The 19,865-nt window shown below is 39.2% G+C and overlaps 1 protein-coding gene across 3 annotated transcripts in view; it reads left to right on the top strand.

Annotated features, from left to right (window-relative positions):
• The first annotated feature begins 12 nt into the window (after positions 1-12).
• GMCL1 (germ cell-less 1, spermatogenesis associated) overlaps positions 13-19,865 on the top strand; it is a 55,234-nt gene continuing 35,381 nt past the window's right edge. Inside the window, exons 1-7 of one of the 3 annotated variants that reach the window (XM_055242528.2) lie at positions 13-540; positions 7,965-8,088; positions 9,875-9,971; positions 11,881-11,978; positions 14,102-14,214; positions 15,078-15,143; positions 18,467-18,551. In XM_055242528.2, coding sequence (XP_055098503.1) covers positions 281-540; positions 7,965-8,088; positions 9,875-9,971; positions 11,881-11,978; positions 14,102-14,214; positions 15,078-15,143; positions 18,467-18,551 — 843 coding nt within the window. In that variant the 5' untranslated portion in view covers positions 13-280. The remainder of the gene's footprint in view (positions 541-7,964; positions 8,089-9,874; positions 9,972-11,880; positions 11,979-14,101; positions 14,215-15,077; positions 15,144-18,466; positions 18,552-19,865) is intronic. The other 2 variants (XM_063617863.1, XM_055242529.2) reach the window with 2 other exon arrangements.

The following is a 19,865-nucleotide window of genomic DNA, read 5'->3' as shown; positions in this document are numbered from 1 at the left end:
CCCGCCCCTTCCGGAGGCTCGCCGCACGCATGCGCCCTCCGTCCCGCGCTTTGTTGCGAAAGCGAGGGGGCGAGGTTCTGGGGTGCTAGATCGCTGCGCGACCAGACGCTGCGGGCGGGGCGGAGGATGGAGGCTGTAGCGTCCGCTGCAACGGTTGGGGCTGCGCGTGAGAAGGTGGCGGTGTAGGCACCTGCGCTCGGGGAAGGCTGGCGGCGGCGGCCGGGCCATGGCGGGAGACCCCCTTCTCTGGGCTCCCTGAAGTCTCGGGGAGCCGTGACCCATGGGATCGTTGAGCAGCCGGGTGCTGCGCCAGCCAAGACCAGCCCTTGCCCAGCAGGCGCAGGGTGCCAGGGCGGGGGGCTCGGCCCGGAGGCCGGACACTGGAGACGATGCGGCGAGCCACGGCTTCTGTTACTGTCCGGGCAGCCACAAGCGCAAGCGGAGCAGCGGGGCTTTCTGCTACTGTCACCCTGACTCGGAGACGGACGAGGATGAGGAGGAGGGGGACGAGCAGCAGCGGCTCCTCAACACCCCTCGAAGGTACGTGGGGGCACGCACCCGCGGGGACCCGGACCCGCACCTGTTGGGCCTGGGGCCGAGCCGGCGCCCCGTGCGCTTGCGGGGTGCAGCGCTCCCCAGCCTATGGAGAGGGGACGTGCCCTTGACAGGGTGAATGTGGAAGCCGGCCCGATGCCGGGCGGACGGGGGAGCGCCTTGGGAGACGCCTGGTGTTCTGCATTTTCAACCACAGACGCTTCCAGGGTGTTGTTACAGCCCCAAGATGAGGATGAGAAACGCCAAGCCCGAGCTCGCGTCTCGTTAAACCTTAGAGACGCCCGGCTGGCTGGCCTTCCCAGTCCACCTTTGCCCTCTCAAGTCGGTAGCCGCAGAGTAAGTTGTTTTGCATCCGGTTGCCTTAGTACAGACACTAAATGTAATCTCTGAAATGGGCACTCTTATTGTCGCCCACTCAGTGGAGGGGAAGTAATTGCACACAGGAGTTCTCGTTAATTGTAAAGGTGAAGTTTATCAATAGTGTACATTTGTTCTTAACTAGGAACAGAGTCTGTGCAAGTTTCTAGTAGTTGAAGTCGTTGACCGTGGATGTACCGTATGTAGGGCGGTGCTGCTGCAGCTTGTTTAACCTTTTTTTTTTTTTGGATGAGTTGAAAGATGGAATATTGACTTGTGACCTGGAATGTAGTTTATAGGTAGAATATATGCTTACACAAACAATTTGGTTTTTCTGCTTTTGTTTTTAAAGGTTATTTGGTAGGGTCACAGATGAAATTTTTAAAATGATTTCTTTTTCTTTTTGAGACAGAGCCTTGCTCTGTCACTCAGGCCAGAGTGCAGTGGTGCGATCTCAACTCACTGCAACCGCCACCTCCTGGTTCAAGCGATTCTTGTGTCTCAGCCTCCTGAGTAGCTGGGACTACAGGCGCGCACCACCACGCCTGGCTAATGTTTTCTATTTTTGATAGAGACAGGTTTCATCGTGTTGGCCAGGCTTGTCTCAAATTCCCGACCTCAGGTGATCTGCTGGCCTCAGCCTCCCAAAATGCTGAAATTATAGGCGTGAGCCACTGCGCACCCGGCCTAAAATTAAACTTTAAAAGCAGATTCGAAAAGGTTTTGCTATACAAGTGTTATATATTGTAAAAAAGGAATCATAGATTAAAAACTTAATAGTTTTTGTACCGTTTTTTGTATGAATATGTGTATTTATTTACAAACATCGGCCCCTACTGTGAATACTATTCAGTAACTTTTTTTGTTGTTTGTTTGATTTTTGGAGCTGTTTTCTAAAGGGGTCTCACTATATTGCCCAGGCTGGTCTCAAACGCCTGGGCTGAAGCGATCCTCCCACCTCAGCCTCCCAAAGTGCGGAGATTACAGGTGTGAGCCACCGTGCCTGACCCTGTAACCTTTTTGAAGAGTCAGTGTAGCATAGTTTTTTTTTTTTTTCCTTTGGAAAAATTTTTCTGTTTTTTGAGACAGGGTCTTACTCTGTCGCCCAGGCTGGAATGCAGTGGTGGGATCATGGCTCACTCCACCTCGACCTCACAGAATCAGGCGATTCTCCCACCTCAGCCTTGTGTGTAGTTGAGACCACAGGCATGCACCACCACACCCAGCTAATTTTTTTATTTGTAGAAACAAGGGCTCACTCTATTGCCCACCCAGGCTGGCCTGGAACTCCTGGGTTCAAGTGATCCTCTTGCCTTGACCTCCCAAAGTGTTGGGATTACAGGTGTGAGCCACCATTGCCAACCTATAGCATAGTTTTAAGAGTTCAAATTCTGAGTTCTTGGCCAGGTGCAGTGGCTCACGCCTATAATCCCAGCACTTTGGGAGGCTGAAGCAGACAGATCACCTGAGGTCAGGAGTTCAAAACCAGCCTGGCCAATATGGCGAAACCCTGTCTCTACTAAAAATATAAAAATTAACCAGTCGTGGTGGCAGGTGCCTGTAATCCCAACTACTCGGGACGCTGAGGCAGAAGAATGGCTTGAACCTGGGAGGCGAGGTTGCAGTGAGCCAAGATCGCACAACTGCAATCCAGTCTGGGTGACAAAGTGAGACTCTGTCTCAAAAAAAAAAAAAAAAAAAAAAATTCTGACTTCTCATCTGTATTCTGCACTTAATAGCCATATTTCCCTCATATGTAAATTGGAGCTATAAATACCTGCCTTTTAGGCTTTGACAAATATGAGAACAAACAAATGCACAATGTCTAGAATGTAAGCATGCAGTAAATATGTCTCCTTGATAAATTGGCCCCTTTATCATAACAAAATGTTCATCCTTCTTTATCCCTAGTAATTTAGCCACTACCACATACATACATACATATATTCATTTATTTATTTATTTATTTATTTATTTATTTATTTATTTATATTTAGGGGGTACAGGTGCAGTTTTCTCACATGCATATAACAAGTAGTGGTGAAGTCTGGGATTGTAGTGTATCCATCAGCCACTTTCTTTTGATAAATATCTGAATGACATCTCATTTTCCCTCCTTTCACTTTTTTCCTGTGTATACTTAAAATAGATATCATGTAAACAGCATATAGTTGAGTCTTGCTTCTTTTATCCAACAGGACAATCTAACCTTTCAATTAGTAGTTAGACCACTTATATTTAACGTAATTATTGAAATATATGTCACAGTGCATTTGAAGGAGAGAAATCACACAGCAATTTGAATACAGGAAATTTAATATAAACATTATTAACAAGGCACAGAGAATTAACTACTGAGGACAAAACGCTAAGGTAAAGAGATCCCTAGAAAATACATGGAGTAGTCAGTACTTCTGAGGCTGAAGCAGAATAGCCACAGAAGGAACAAATTTGGAATAGGTGCCCCCAGCCCTTTCCCAAGCTAAGATTCAGGTGATGTTGAAGGAGGTGTGGCTGTAGCCCACTGGATGGTGGAAAAGTTTGCTCAAGTGTGGTAAGCTGAGGCTGGCAAGTAGGACACTGCCTACTAGGATGCCAACAAAATTATTTGGAGGCCTTTTGGCCCAGAAGGCTAAAGATATTTACTATCTAGACCTTTACAGAAAAAGTATACCAACTCCTAGACTACATGAGTGGACTGGAATGGAAAGTTTTTAAAGCAAACCTTAATCAGAAAATGCATATCAGAATTTAGTGTCTGTATATTACTGGAAGATGCTTGGATTATTCAGCCCAGTACGGATGCAGGGTATAAGAAAATACTAGGATGGGCCAGGCACGGTGGCTCACGCCTGTAATCCCAGCACTTTGGGAAGCCAAGGCAAGCAGATCACTTTAGGCCAGGAGTTTGAGACCAGCCTGACCAACACAGTGAAACCCCGCCTCTACCAAAAAATACAAAAATTAGCCAGGCGTGGTGGTGCACGCCTGTATTCCTAGCTACTTGGGAGGCTGAGGCAGGAGAATTACCTGAACTCAAGAGGCGGAGGTTGTAGTGAGCCAAGATGGCGCCACTGCGCTCCATCCAGCCTGGGCAACAGAGTAAGACCCTGTCTCAAGAACTAAATAAATAAAAATTTAAAAGAGAAAGCATTAAGATGTTGAATTTTGTGTGTTGGCCCTAGTGTATACTTCCTGAGGTTGTCTGGTGTGCTCTCCCACATCAACAGACCACTTTATGAGAAGGTTTAGCTTTTGGGCCCAACTTCCACTTCATACCTTTGTCAAGTGCATGTTCTACTTTTACATTTACGAGACTGTTAAAACCCACACTGTTCTACAATCAGATCTTGAGTGTTTTGTCCATAGCTTGTCTCTAAAAAATTGAAACAACATTACATGGTTATAACTATGTAAATATTGTTTCAGAAGAGTTAAGTAGTATGCTAGGATTATAAATCATATTTGATGGGTCCAATGTCACAACCGCTTGTCTGTTCAAAGGGAGAAATTTTTCTAACCTCACAGTCATATGGAATCTTATATTCCATCAAGTGCTTAAAGTCAGGCCCTGCTTTTGTTTGTATCTTATTTGGACAGTGCCTTTTTTTGTATTGCTTTTTTATTGTCCTAGAGTTTATAATGGCCTTTCCCCCAGTCTTGACAAAATAACAATATTCCTTCATCATGGCTTCAGATTTTTCTGAAAAAACACAGAAAAGTCTTTTGAAACACACTTTCGTGGAATCCTTCTCTAAAACCTAGACCTCGTCCATCCTCCTGTTCCAGTCTGGATTTGTCTGCTCTTATGCTGGGACTTACTTTCACCCCATCTCTAGGATTGAATCCACTATTTTATGTAGCCTGCATTTCTTTCTCACTCATTTTAGGAACTATTTAATACATCTTCAAGTATTTTCCAAGGAAGGGTGCAAAAGGGGGTAATTTGTGCGTATCTAAATGTAAATGTAGTCTCTTTTACTTTATTCATCCTCTGACTGGGTATGGAAATCTAAAGTAACTTTGTTCATATCTTTGATGACACTGCTTCATTGTCTTCAGGCCTACAGTCTTGATGAAAAATTTGATTCTGGTGTAATTCTCTTTTCAGGTGACCATTTTTGCTCTCTGGAACTTGTGGAACTTTTTCTTTGGTATTTTGGGATTTAACTAGAATGTGCTTAAGTGTGGGTCTTTTAATGGCCTTGGTACTTGTTGGATCCTTATAATCTGGAGACTCATATACTACCTTAGTTTCAGGAAATTTTTTTCCATTAATTTCTTCCATAATTTCCTTTCGCTTGTATCTTTATTTTCTCTTTCTGGGATGCCTCTTAACTGGATTTTGGATTTCTTGGATTATGCCTGTCTCTTCTTTTTTCCTTTCTTTGTCTTTTTGCTTTATGTTCTGGGAAATTTCCTTTAACTTTTTCATCACTATCATTAGGTTGTTTGGCCCTAACTATGAGGTATTTCTTTTGGACTAGGGGTGAAAATTACTAAAACATGAAATGTGCTGTGATCCATGAAAGCTTGGGAACCTCTGCTCTACAAAGCATGCCCCACCTATAACCAACTTCGTAGTCTTCTTACTCAAAGAAGAGGTACCTTGGAAATAGATCTGCTTACTCAATTAAAACACCATACACCAGTTACTCATTCTTAAATATAAGTGGACAAACAAGGAAGGATCACCCAACATGAGGAAGAAAAACAAACAAACCATTCTTTGGTTTGTTTGTTTTTTTAAATTTCAGTAATCATGTCTTTAGTCTCTAAAAGCTCTTTCTTGTTCGAGTAATCCTTTATCATAGCATCCTATGGGGTAAATATAATAATTTCAGATATCTAGGTATACTGGTGAGAGGGTTTTTTTTTTCCCTCTCTTTTCCCTGAATTATATGTTTCCAGGGGTGGGGGGAGTCTCTCTCTCTCTCTCTCTGATATGCTCTTATTCTTCCTCATGTTGGGTGATGCTTCCTTGCTTGTCCACTTATATTTAAGAATGAGTAACTGGTGTATGGTGTTTTAATTGAGTAAATAGATCTATTTCCAATGTACCTCTTCTTTGAGTAAGAAGACTACGAAGTTGGTTATAGGTGGGGCATGCTTTGTAGAGCAGAGGTTCCCAAGCTTTCATGGATCACAGCACATTTCATGTTTTAGTAATTTTCACCCCTGGTCCAAAAGAAATACCTCATATTTAGGGCCAAACAACCTAATGATAGCAGATTGCATGGTATCTGAAAGATGTTACTGTGTTTCCTTCAAATTTAAAATATTCCACATGCCTCTCTGAGTTGGCTGTGGTGCTCTATGTTCAGATGGTATCCTGAACTGGTGAATTTCACACACAGTTTGGGAACCATGACTTAGGATGAATGGATTGGGAGTGAACAGGCCACAAATTCTTTAAATTTCGGAATGAAGATTGCTTTGTCTGGGCACCAGCAGCTACACTACAGGCTTAGATCTTCCATTAGCTTTGTGCTGTTTCTAGAAAAACCTTGGAATCTTTTTGCCTCAGTATCTGTACTCTCCTTATCTATACACTGTGTTCATAGAGTGAAGAAGGCACTGGTTTCCCCATTTTCTGCCCCTCTTCTTACTTCTGCCTTTGTTTCCCTGAGACCTCATCCTTCTTTTCTCCCAAGGGTTCTAATGGGCAGATAAGCTTAGCCTCCATCCTAGTCCTCCATAATGTATTTTTTGGCTGTGGCTTTCACTGTTCTTTTTCACTTGAATTTGTTTTCTAACTTTCAGATCTGTATAAATCGCTCATCAAGTGATGAGCCTACCCTCACCTTTTCCTGGTGTAGACTTACTCCTTTTTGTACTCTTAATCTTTAATGTAATTTGGGGAGGGATGGGAAGCCAACATGTGTACATTCTGCTATCAGGAACTGGAAACTACATTGTCTCTTGATTTCTCATCATAACGAAGTGGATACTATTAATGTCCTGTTTTTACAGTTGTGATAACTGAGCAGGGGGGCAGCTGGGACTCAAACCCAAGTCTGTTACCACTAAGGCATGTGCTGTTTTTATTGTCGGCTAGGAAGAGGTGTTAAGTGCACAGGTGTTAAATTCACCAGTTTTCAGGATGTCATCTGAAACAATTACTTCATTTTTTAAAAAAGATCGAAAGTTTTATGTGCTAGGAAAGCTGTCAGAATTGGTCAGGAATTTAAGATATCCATCAGCCTCTGCCTAGGGCCTTTTCTTAGTTACTGGATCATTTTGAGCAATGATTTTCAAGCTTTATTTTTTTAGTCAAGTCTTCCTTTAAATTAAATCTGTGCAGAAATCCAGTATGTTTACAGATAGAATAGGTGATGCTGCTCTGGTTGAAGTTAGATGGGATGCTCACAGTTCACTCCTTAGCTCTCCTTGGTGGCCCCTAGGACTTTTCCTTTGAGCAGTTTTAAAAACCTTTCATCTAAAATAAATAAATAAATAATTTTAAAAAACAAATAGGAAAACAAAAGAAAACCTTTGATCTAAGGTTGCAAACCATTTGTCCAGCGGGAGGAAAACATTTTAAGTAGTTTAAGAATAGGTTGGTACCAAAATAAGATTAAATGTAAATTATTTTAAAATTACTTGGGTAGGTGAAATGTTTACTCTTGTTCTCCATTTCCTACTTGCAGATTATTGCACTATTTGAGCTCCTTCATAGTGCTGGTTTCCAAATAAGGAAATAAGTAAAAAATCAACATGCTAACTTCTTAATCTATTGAATAGGTAATTAAATTAGTCCAAAATTGCTAAAACTTGTGTAGTGAAAAGTCTGCCTCCCATGCTGCCCCCCTTTCTCCACTCCCTCTCCCGTGCATAGAGGACCCCAGAGATAACCACTATTATTAGTTTCTTATGTACTCTTCTAGACACAAGAAAATTTGAATATATACTATCCCCCTGTCCTTTTACACAATAAGTAAGTTGACTCTATTTAATAGAAATTGAATAAGAGGAGTATTTAGAAATATATGCAAAATCAGTAAAACATTCAGTTTTATATAAATATGTGACTTTTTCATTTCTTTTAACAGGAAAAAATTAAAGAGTACATCTAAATATATTTATCAAACATTATTTTTGAATGGTGAAAACAGTGACATTAAGATTTGTGCTCTAGGAGAAGAATGGAGCTTACACAAAATATATTTATGTCAAGTAAGTATTTTTTCTATTTGAGTAACAGGGTAGTCACTTAAACTCTTAAGTCATGTTCTTTCTCATTGCACTTCACAGTAATCTTTTGCATGAACACCGTAGTGGTTAAATCCTCTCATTTGATAAAAAGTTTGTAAGAAAAATGGCAAACATTGTTCATGAAAACTAAGTTTGGTCTAGAAAGAGATTTTGAGATTTCAGTATCAGACTAGCCTAATACTACATATTTGTCATTACTTCATAAAATGCTTTTTTCAGTGCCTTCTGTTGATAAAAGGGGAAAAGTTGGGGAAAAAATATTTAACATTAAAGTTAAGATTGTAGTGTGTTTATTTTGCTTATGGTTATTTAAATTGGATAAACTCATCTGAAATGTTGCTTTGTAGTTCACATTGAGTGTGATGGAAAGTTCTCTCCTGGAAAATCCAGGTAAAGACAACACCAAAAAGTATATAGACTAAGTAGATTTCTGTACTGAAAATATTACTACCTGCCACCCCACTTTAAAAATTCAGAACTTTCATAGCCAGCATGGTGACGGGCACCTGTAATCCCAGCTACTCGGGAGGCTGAGGCAGGAGAATTGATTGAACCTGGGAGATGGAGGTTGCAGTGAGCTGAGATGGTGCCACTGCACTCCAGCCTGGGCGACAGCGAGACTCCGTCTCAAAAAAAAAAAAAAAAAAAATTGGAGCTTTCAAAATAGAATACAATGTTGCGCTAATGGCCAAAATATTTTATTCATTTTCTTTCATCAAATCTATAAGCTAGATATTGTTCTAAGCACTAGAAATAAAACAACAGTTTTATCCTTTGGAACTTACATTTTTCCTCTTTACCATTTGAGAATAATTACTGGTAAGACAGTATAGTACAAAATTTTTCAGTGAAAGTATTTGAAAATGAATTGTCTTCTCTAACATTTTAATCATGTTTTAAAATGTGTTTTTGAAACAAATTTATGTTGGCTTGAAGTATGTTGCCCAGAGACTATATCAGAATATTGCTTTTAACTTCAGGGTATGACTCATATTGTTTCTTTTTAGTATCTGAAAGCAGTTTTGTGAACTTGAGGGTGAGAATACCTCTGTTAAAACTTTACCTCTCATGGAAGCTGTATTGATTATAGTTCAAGCCACATGCTAAAATATAAGCCCCCTGAGGACAGAAACAATATCCATTTTGTTTATTGCTATATTCACAGTGCCTTCTACATACTAAGTACTCAGTAGCATTTTTAAATAAATTAGTTAACATTTGATCCATTTCAAAGTAATTCTAATTATGAGGAGTGCTATCTGGCAGATACCTAAAGACTTCATTTTGTACCTTTCCAAGAATTCAGGTCCATTCTGGAAATTTCTCGTTAAACTACATTTTGGATTTTCCCTAATTTCTTTGGCGATCATCCTGTTTTTGCTGACTTGGGACTGGTTTGGTCCTTTATAGCCATTCAGGTGTACAGTAAAGATTCAACAGTTTGAGTAAAAAGCTAACCAGGTTCAAATAGAAATACATGAATTCAATTTAGATAGTAATATAAGAATTTTAGTTTTTTGTCAAAAATAGTACTAAACCAAAAGTATATTTTGATACTCCTAATAGTGTCCTTATCTTAATTTCTTTTCTCCTGTAGACATATTTGGCAGTTCTTTTTCTGTTGAAGTAATAGAATGGATGAATTTAGTTAGTGGATAGAATAGTTGCTTAGAATTAGAAATGGGCAAATAATTCGGAAGACACAGAAAGTACTTGATAATCATTGACTTTTTTTTTTTTTTTTAAGTCTGGCTACTTTTCTAGTATGTTCAGTGGTTCTTGGAAAGAATCCAGCATGAATATTATTGAACTGGAGATTCCTGACCAGAACATTGATGTAGAAGGTAACTACCACAATAATTACTATTATGCAAAAATCATAAAAACATAATCTTATTCTTCTGGTAGAAAATAAATAATTCCGCCTGTAATCCCAGCACTTTGGGAGGCCGAGGCGGGCGGATCATGAGGTCAGGAGATCGAGACCATCCTGGCTAACACGGTGAAACCCCGTCTCTACTAAAAATACAAAAAATTAGCCGGGCGTGTTGGCGGGCGCCTGTAGTCCCAGCTACTCGGGAGGCTGAGGCAGGAGAATGGCGTGAACCCGGGAGCCGGAGCTTGCAGTGAGCCGAGATCGCGCCACTGCACTCCAGCCTGGGCAACAGAGCGAGACTCCGTCTCAAAAAAAAAAAAAAAAAAAAAAAAAAAGAAAATAAATAATTCCCTCCAGCCTTGTAGTCTAGAAAACTCCTTTTATCACCTCAAGGTGATAATTTTATGTTGATTTACACCATAGTTTATCAGTTCTGTCCATCTTATCACTAATCTGTTTTGTCATGTGGGCCTTATCAGTTTGTTTACTTATCTTTGTAAATATGCTCACCTGGGATATGGAAGATGTAGGATGGAGGAAGGAAAAGTATGACCATTTTTTTTAATTACGTAGAAAATCTGACAAATAATACTGATTATTCCCTATGTATGAAGATGTTTTCTGGGAACAATAAATAAAAATATTGTTTTAGAGCTATAAGAATCCTTAGCTGAGGAAGCTGAGGCTCAGAGGAGTTAAGGGACTTATTTTGGATCTCAGAGCAGTTTAGTGAGCCTGTGTCAGACTACAGCTCTCCTCATTCCCATTCCAGTGCTCTTGCTGATCCCCTCATTGGTGGTCCACATGAAAGTACCTGGTGCTCAATACAAAGGCAAAGAAATACTTTAGTTAAGAATATTTACAGCCTGTAATCCCAGCACGTTGGGAGCCCGAGGTGGGTGGATCACAAGGTCAGGAGATCGAGACCATGCTGGCTAACGTGGTGAAACCCCATCTCTACTTAATACAAAAAATTAGCCAGCCGTGGTGGTGGGCGCCTGTAGTCCCAGGTACTCTGGAGGCTGAGGCAGGAGAATGGCTTGAACCCGGGAGGCGGAGCTTGCAGTGAGCTGAGATCACACCACTGCACTCCAGCCTGGGCGACAGAGCGAGACTCCGTCTCAAAAAAAAAAAAAAGAATATTTGGCCGGGTGCGGTGGCTCACGCTTGTAATCCCAGCACTTTGGGAGGCCGAGGCGGGCGGATCACGAGGTCAGGAGATCGAGACCACGGTGAAACCCCGTCTCTACTAAAAATACAAGAAAAAATTAGCCGGGCGTGGTGGCGGGCGCGGGTAGTCCTAGCTACTCGGAGAGGCTGAGGCAGGAGACTCCGTCTCAAAAAAAAAAAAAAAAAAAAAAAAGAATATTTACAAAGCAAACCATGTGGAACATTCATAACAGTGGCAGTGGAGAAAGGATGGACAGGCATAGATCACTGTGGGGGCTGGGCATGAGTGTGGCATGGACAGGACCCAGGAGCTGTACCACATTTCTCAGTGGTGAAGCGCTGAAAGCAGCAGGGTTAAGATTATCTTTGAGTCTGCATATTTGTACTTAACAATTGGTCTACTCAGGAGTATCTTATACAACTTCTTCCAAGGCATCTTGGTTGTGACCACTGATGTCAAGATTACATGTTAGAAGAATGCAGCTAGATTTGGTAGAATAAACAGAAATTTATAACCTTGTTATTAAATTAACAGTGTCAACCAGTAACCATTACCAGCGTTTTAATTAAAGAGATACTTCTGTTATCCTTTTATGTGCATGCCACATTTAGACAAATGTCTTTGTGTGTGAAGACAGTCGTTATTTGTATAATACTTGTAATAGATATAAATATTATTTCATCCTACATGTGTACCTTGCTTTCAGCACTGCAGGTTGCATTTGGTTCACTATATCGAGATGATGTCTTGATAAAGCCCAGTCGAGTTGTTGCCATTTTGGCAGCAGCTTGTTTGCTGCAGTTGGTAAGTATGCACGTGATTCGAAGAAAGGTTCAGAATAATAATCTTTGTCTCAAAGTGTGTGATCCAAAAACAAAAATAAAGCTTAGCTTTTTAGAGTTTTTAAATAAAAATGAAACGTGTAAATATGCCATTTATTATAAATCATTTAAAATACCTAAACAAAAGCAATTTATTACAACTGAGGGAGTCATGATGTCTGCATAAAGTGAATGCAGGCCATTTCTGTGTAGATATCTTAGTATGACTATAATGTGGAAAAAAGGTACTTGTCTAAGGTCATTTACAGATTTCTATTTGTTAATGACTTGACTATTAAGCAGATGGCTTATGATTACCAATTAATTTCATTCATGGGTTCAAATAAACATGCATGCCTACTATTTAAATTTCTCTTAATTTTGAAAGAATTGTGTATAAATCACATATATGTATTTTAATCTACTGGCGGAATGACAGATTTGTTCATTTAACAGAAGTGTATTGAGCACTGTGTCAAACTAGACACAGAAAGCCAAAGGTAACTTAAGATGTGATCCTTACCTTCAAAAAGTTCACAATATAGTATGTATGTGTGGAGAGGGGAGGGAGGGTTGATATACAAACCCAAAGGTAAAGTAAGAGCTGTTCAATATTATAGGTATGATAATAAACATCCTGTAGCATTTAGTGAATGCATAAAGAAGGGAGTGGTCAGTTCATCCTGGTGGTGTCACACAGGAAAGTTACGTTTTCACACTGAGTCTTGAAAGTTGAAAGTGTGTTTGTATTGCAAAGTAAGAAGAGGGGAAGGAAGAGCATTTCAGAGAGAACAGAGTAAACTAAGACCTAGCGATGTGAAATAATGGAGGATTCAAGACTCTAACAGAAACATGGCTCCCACATAAACATAAGAAGGATTGCAGAAGGTGGGGACAGAAGCCAGATCATGAAAATATGTCTATACATTGCTAAGAAGTTTCGTGTACACAGTACCTTTGGAATATTTTAATCAGGGGAAAGACGAAGTTATGTTTTAGAAAGAATACTTCAGTAACAATGTGAAAGATGAATTGAAGGAAAGATGAGTACAGCATTAGAGACAAAAACCTGTTGCAGTTGTCCAAGGGAGGAAAGTAGGGCAGTAGCAATAAGCTTGGAGAGGAAAAACTGGATACCAGAGAGATTCAGGGATAATCCACTGGACTTGGTGATAGACTAAATGTTAAGAGGAAAGGGGAGGAGTCTAGAATGATTTCCAGGTAAGTTTAAAATCCTAAGGGAGTCAATGTTTTATTTTAATCTTAAAAAATTGTTTACTTTTATGTGGTATTTTTGTACTGATTTATTTGAAGTATTAGTTAATAGCTTGCTAAATATCCTTGGTTGAGATCATTTGATTTTCAAAATGTTTTGATCCTTTCAATACTTATTTCCAATAAGTATACTTTATTTTCTAACTCTGGTCCTTTTGATTTTGTTCTAAATTCACTTTCTGCTTACTTTTATGATTTACTAACTCTTTAACTTACTATACCTGCATGATGAGTGTATTTCAGAAATTTGAATGAAAAGTAGTATTCTTTCCATGTATTAAAGTTAGTTCACTTAAAACCTATATAAACATTTTAGGTTAAAACTTTAATGTTAATCATTTATAATAATATATACTTGTTTTAGGTGCATCTCTTAGATACCGTAGTTATTTTAAACTTAATAATCACTTTCTGCTAATGCATACTGTTTGTTTAGGCCCATCACATGGTTAACTGACTATGCAGATGTCTTAATTTAAAAAGAAATGGCAAAACAGACAAAATGCTGCTAAAGAAATTTGCAAAGGTCTCAGACAGGGGAAGAATAGAAAAGAAAAAGGATAGCAGTATTAATCTCCACCTTACTGCTCCCCACACCTTCCGTTTTCAAATTCCAAGTATTTAGTTGAATACTTGCTGAACTTTTTTCAGGATTTTTATTGGACTTGTTAAAAAAAAAAAAAAACTTAGGTTTGCTGCACTTAATGAGTTTTCTTTCTTTTCTTTCTTCCTTCTTTTTTTTTTTTTTACTTTTTAATATGTAAAAGCACATATCAGAGCTAATTTTTCCCACGTGAAATGGGCCTTTCCAGTGCTTATTTATATTTACAGGACGGTTTAATACAGCAGTGTGGTGAGACAATGAAGGAAACAGTTAATGTGAAAACTGTATGTGGCTATTACACGTCAGCAGGGACCTATGGATTAGATTCTGTAAAGAAAAAGTGAGTTGTCTTTCTTGTTTTTCTTCCTATCCCACTTTTAGGAATTTGGTTGCTTTAGTTTCTTAAGAGAATGTATAACTATAAGAAAGAAAGAATTAAGGAAAAATAGGATAGGGGGGTGGAATTTTGTTAAATAAAAAGCCCCTTTTAACTTTTGGACTAATTAGTAAATTCCTCAAAAGTGTTGTCTTTGTAAGTGACCATAGGTGGGTTATATACATGCTTATAAAAATCATGGTCACTCTTGGTCGGGTGTGGTGGCTAACACCTGTAATCCCAGTGGTTTGGGAGGCCAAGGCAAAAAGATCACTTGGGCCCAAGAGATCAAGACCAGCCTGAGCAACATAGGGAGACCCCATCTCTACAAAAAATTTTAAAAATTAGCCAGGCATGGTGGCATGCACCTGTGGTCCCAGCTGTTCTGGAGGCTGAGGTCAGAGGATTCTTTGAGCCCAGGAGGTTCAAGACTGCAATGAGCCGTGATCATGCCACTGCACTTTATAGTATATTTTCTATTAAAATTGTTTAAGAAGTAGGCCTGATAGACTGACAGTCCTGACTCTTGAGAGTTGTAGTACCTGTTTTGAGATTTTAAAGAAGGTTATACTAGTATGCAGACCCCTTAATAAACTAACACAAACTCAAAATGAAGTTTTAAAACTAGAAATACTCTTGTTAATATAAAGGAAATATTCTCTTAATAATATCCACTGACAAAAATACTAAATTTCCTGTTGTTAAGCTAAAAGTTTTGAGCATGTTCTGGCAAGATTAATGTTCTGATTTTATTTTAACTATAAGTCCTACTTAATAAATTGTAAATACATGGCATATAATGTAATAATTATATATTTTAATTTCAGGTGCCTTGAATGGCTTCTAAACAATTTGATGACTCACCAGAATGTTGAACTTTTTAAAGAACTCAGGTATTTGAATTTCAAGTAACTTTATAATTAGTCATCCTAAAATATTGTTTATCATTTGTTAAAGTACGTAACATTTTTGTAGAACACAAAACTATATTATGAAAAAGCAAACAATTTAATGAAAGGGCTTGACTACATCCATAAACTGAAGAAATGCTGTGCAAACTTATTTCTTTGTTGTGAATAATATAATGGATATTATGTCTACTGTTTTAACCAATTTTAATAGAAAAATGCATTACTGTTATAAGACTATAGAAAAGTTTCAGGTTTTGCCAGGCTGTTAGAGAATTTAAAAGTTATATCTTAAAAATCATCTTTATTATTGAGAAATAAGTTTGAAGAAACTGTTTTGGCCTTTTTTTTTTCTTTTCACCTTCAAAAACTTTTCATGTTGATCGGTTTTCTCACTAGAATGAATTCTCTGATGTGGAGTAACAAATGTGTGTCTCCTATAAATGTACATTTTTCTATCTCTGATTATTTCACACCTTGAATCCAAATCTGTAGTCCCAGCTACTCTGGAGGCTGAGGCAGGCGGATTGCTTAAGCCATGGAGGTCAAGGTTGCAGTGAGCTGTGATTGTGACACTGCACTCCAGCCTCAGTGAGAGTGAGACAAGTTACCATAGTTCTTCACCGTCACCTCCTGGTACAAGGTCTTCTGAACCAGGTCAAGGTATTCCCAGTCCTGATGAGAGAAGTCTATGGCCATGTCCCTGAGTGTTACGAATTCACAGGCCATGGTTTTAGACAAGCAAAAGCCCATCAGTCCTCAGGGTTTCTCTACCAAAAAAGCAGATTTGGGAAAACCTAGACCTATAATCCCAGCACTTTGGGAGGCCAAGGTGGGAGGATTGCTTGAATCTAGGAGTTCAAGATCATCCTGGGCAACATGGTGACATTCCCTCCCTTTGAGAAAATATCAATCTTCCTTTAAAAAAAACCTGTTAGTGCCACACAGGGTCCCATGCAGGCTTCAGGCTGGGGCTGCAGAGGCTCCCGCAGTCAACTGCGCCGCCTTCGTCCTCAAGCGGGACCTGGTCAGACACAGCACAGCACAGCGCAGAGCCAGAGGTCCTGGAGATGGAGCCAGAGGTCCAAGATTTCTCCATCACCTGTGGACTATGTAGTCCAAGCTGGAATAATAGGACCACAGTCACCCGTGAGAAATGGATTCCAGGGTTCTAAAAACCTACAAGAAATATGGTGGTGACAATGAGGACTGCCTACCCTGCCTACCACCCAAGCTGCAGAGCAGCCTTTCTTTTTTAAAGAGATGGGGGCCTTGCTATGTTGCCCAGGCTAGACTCAAACTCCTGAGCTCAAGCAGTCCTCCTGCCTCAGCCTCCAAGTAGCAGGGATTATAGGCACATACCACCGCACCCAGCTTAGTTTGGCTTTTTGGATTAAGTACGCATATTATCCATTCCCGCAGCAAGTACTTCCTGACTGTTCTTTATGTGTAAAGATACTCTATTAGGGGCTGTGAAGGATGCAGAGATGATTTTGTCATGGTCTCTTGCTGTCAAGGAGCTTATTTGTAGTAATGGGACTAAGGTATTTGTGATGGGTCTGAGAAAATCTGGCTAGCAGTGAACTTTCGAAGGCTGGTTGGCATTACAGTCATTTTCTGGCTTGCATTTCCCTGACAGCAGCGCTTCTGAGACACGAATACAAATGTGTCCGGGAGTGTGTGACATTCTGATGGAAATGTACAAAACTAAATTCAAACATTACATAGCTTCCCAGGATGTGAATTTTACTGATTTTTTTTTTTTTTTTTTTTTTTTGGTGGGGAGGAGGTGAGGGAGAGGTAAATATTTTTATGTTTAAATACATTATGGAATGGAGGGAATTCAAATTTCCTTGAACTCTCAAGATACAGTTTATAGAAATGTTACTTTTTATGGTTAGACCACCTCCTAGATTATTGGGTTTTTTCCTTTCTTTTGCCTTTACGAGATAATTTGCTAGAGAAGTGAGAGAGACATTCATCACCTGGTGATGTCAAGGCATAAATAAATCACCATAGAATGTTGATTTGAAAATCATTAGAAACACTTTAATACAGTCAACCCTCCTTATCCGTGGGTTCTCCATTTGTGGATTCTACCAACTGCCGATTGAAAAGATTTGGGGGAAAAACTATAAAAAATAATAACAAAAAAACCCAATATAGTATGATAACTATTGCATAACATTTACATTGTATTAGGTACTATAAGAACACCTAGAGATGATTTAAAGTATATGAGAGGAAGTGCATAGGTTACATGCAAATACTATGCCATTTTATATAAGGGACCTGAGCATAGAGGATTTTGGTATTTGTAGGAGGTTCTGAAACCAATCCCCCACAGATACAGGGGGATGACTCTAATTTCTCATTGAGCTTTTTGAAAAAGGAGCAGGATCCTGTTAAAAACCCACGTGCTCTCTTGGCTTTTTATGGCTCAAAGGAAACAAAGAACAAAGGAAAAGCAAAACAAATAACTGGTGATGTCATTTTCACTCTAAATAACTAGCACATGTTTCTTGATCTTATTCTCTTGAATAGTACTAAAATCATAGTTTATGACTAAGCAATTCTCTTAAGCCTAGAGGTTAAAGATTACTTTGATGATATAGCTGTTTTAGTGTCTTTTTTTTTTTGTTTTTTGGAGACAGTGTCTTGCTCTGTTGCCCAGGCTGGAGTACAGTGGTACAGTCTCGGCTCACTGCAGCCTCCACCTCTTGGGCTCAAGCAATCCTTCCTACCCCTTCAGCCTCCTGAGTAGCTGGGACTACAGGTGCACACCAACATGATTGGCTGATTTTTTATTTTTATTTTTTTGGTAGCACGAGGTCTCACCATGTTGTCCAGGCTGGTCTCAAACATCTGGCCTCAAATGATTCTCCTGCCTCCCAAAGTGCTGGGATTACAGATGTGAGCCACTATGCCTGGCCTTTTTTTAAAGAACAAAACAAAACATAGAAGTGGAGTGGTGGAGGGCAAAAGAGGAAGGCTGTTATTTTATCAGAGCATACTTAAAGTTATCTTACTGGAACTTTGCTTTAACGTGATTAATCAGCAGATCAGAGCTCTTTGTTTTCCTGTCAGTGTGAAAAGGACCTTTCATAGCACACTATCTGAATTAAAAGTATCCTTGTATCCAGATAGATTGTTTTCTAAGATTCTTTGTCTTGGGCAGAAGGACTGCTGTCATTTTTAATTCCACATATTTTTTTTTTTTACAAGAAAGACTTAAAGCTTTTATGTCTACCAGGATCCTTTAGCCTGTGCCTAAAGATAAGCTCACTCCCTCTATTTATCTTTTTCAGTATAAATGTCATGAAACAGCTCATTGGTTCATCTAACTTATTTGTGATGCAAGTGGAGATGGATATATACACTGCTCTAAAAAAGGTACTGACATAATATGATGTCATATTATACAAGGATGTCACCTCAGCACTGCGTATAATGGTGAAAAACTGGAAACAGTATCCAGTAATAAAGGGATGGTTATAAATGTAGGAAAAGGAAATAGGCCAAAACCTTAAGAAGTCTTTATATTTAGGGATTTGGAATCATTAGTGATTTTAACTTTATTTTTTGTACTTTTCTGTTTTAGGAATATTTAGTTTTTTCCCAGACTTTTCTTTAACAAAAAATATGTTATTGTTATTTGTTTATATAATCATAAATGTTTTATATTGTTTTTAGGAACGTTTTCAAAGTTGAGCTTCAGTTAATGATGGCATTTTTACACACACTTTTTCTAAGAAATGTTGAAATTTTTCTTTTAAAGGCCTGTTTGCGTGTCTGGCATATGTTTTACTTCATGCTTTTGAAAAGTTTCAACATTTTAAAAATCTAATTTTATTTTCACAACTCTTTGAAGACACAGATCAGCCATTATTCTTTCATGTAAATAGTGAGACTCAGAGCAGGCTTGAGGCAGAGACTGGGTCTTGGGAGTCCCAGTCCATTGCCCTCTTCCTACTGCATAATCCTGCCTTTACCCTTTTGTCCCCAAAACAATGTTGTGAGTATTTAACACAGTTGTGAAACTTCAGACTGAGACTTTCTAGCTTATCTCATAGGGACTCTTTGTTTGTTTGTTTGTTTCTATGGTAGAGATGAAATTTTGTTACTGTTTTTCTTCAAGGAACTTTACTATCTGGGCTATCCAATCTTTTAAAAAATTGGTGCAGAGGTCAGGCACAGTGGCTCACACCTGTAATCCCAGCAATTTGGGAGGCCCAGGCTGGCAGATCGCTTGAGGCCTGGAGTTCAAGATCAGCTTGAGTAACATGGCAAAAACCCCTCTCTACAAAAAATACAAAAGATTAGCTGGGTGTGGTGGTTCGTGCCTGTAGTCCCAGCTACTCAGCAGGCTGAGGTGGGAGGATCACCTGAGCCTAGGAGGTGGAGCCTGCAGTGAGTTGTCACAGTGGCATTCATTTCTGTTATTAAAACTGCTTTTAGCCAGTAATGGTAAGTACTAATACTTACAGGGTGTTTACGTGCCATGCACCATTCTAAGTATTTATATATATTAAATATTTTAATGTCCTATGAGGTAAACATATTATCATGCTCATTTTACAAATGAAGAAATTAAGGCCCAGAGATACTAGGTAATATGCCTGGCTCTTAAGTGCCAGGTCCAGGATTTAAAACTTTTTGCTCTTACCTACTCTGCATATTATCTCAGCAGCAATAAGACAAAGAAGC

Source organism: Symphalangus syndactylus, chromosome 14 (genome assembly GCF_028878055.3).
Source record: "Symphalangus syndactylus isolate Jambi chromosome 14, NHGRI_mSymSyn1-v2.1_pri, whole genome shotgun sequence".
NCBI lineage: Eukaryota > Metazoa > Chordata > Mammalia > Primates > Hylobatidae > Symphalangus > Symphalangus syndactylus.
The sequence above is the reverse complement of the archived record's forward strand: the minus strand, read 5'-3'. Positions and strand labels throughout refer to the sequence as shown.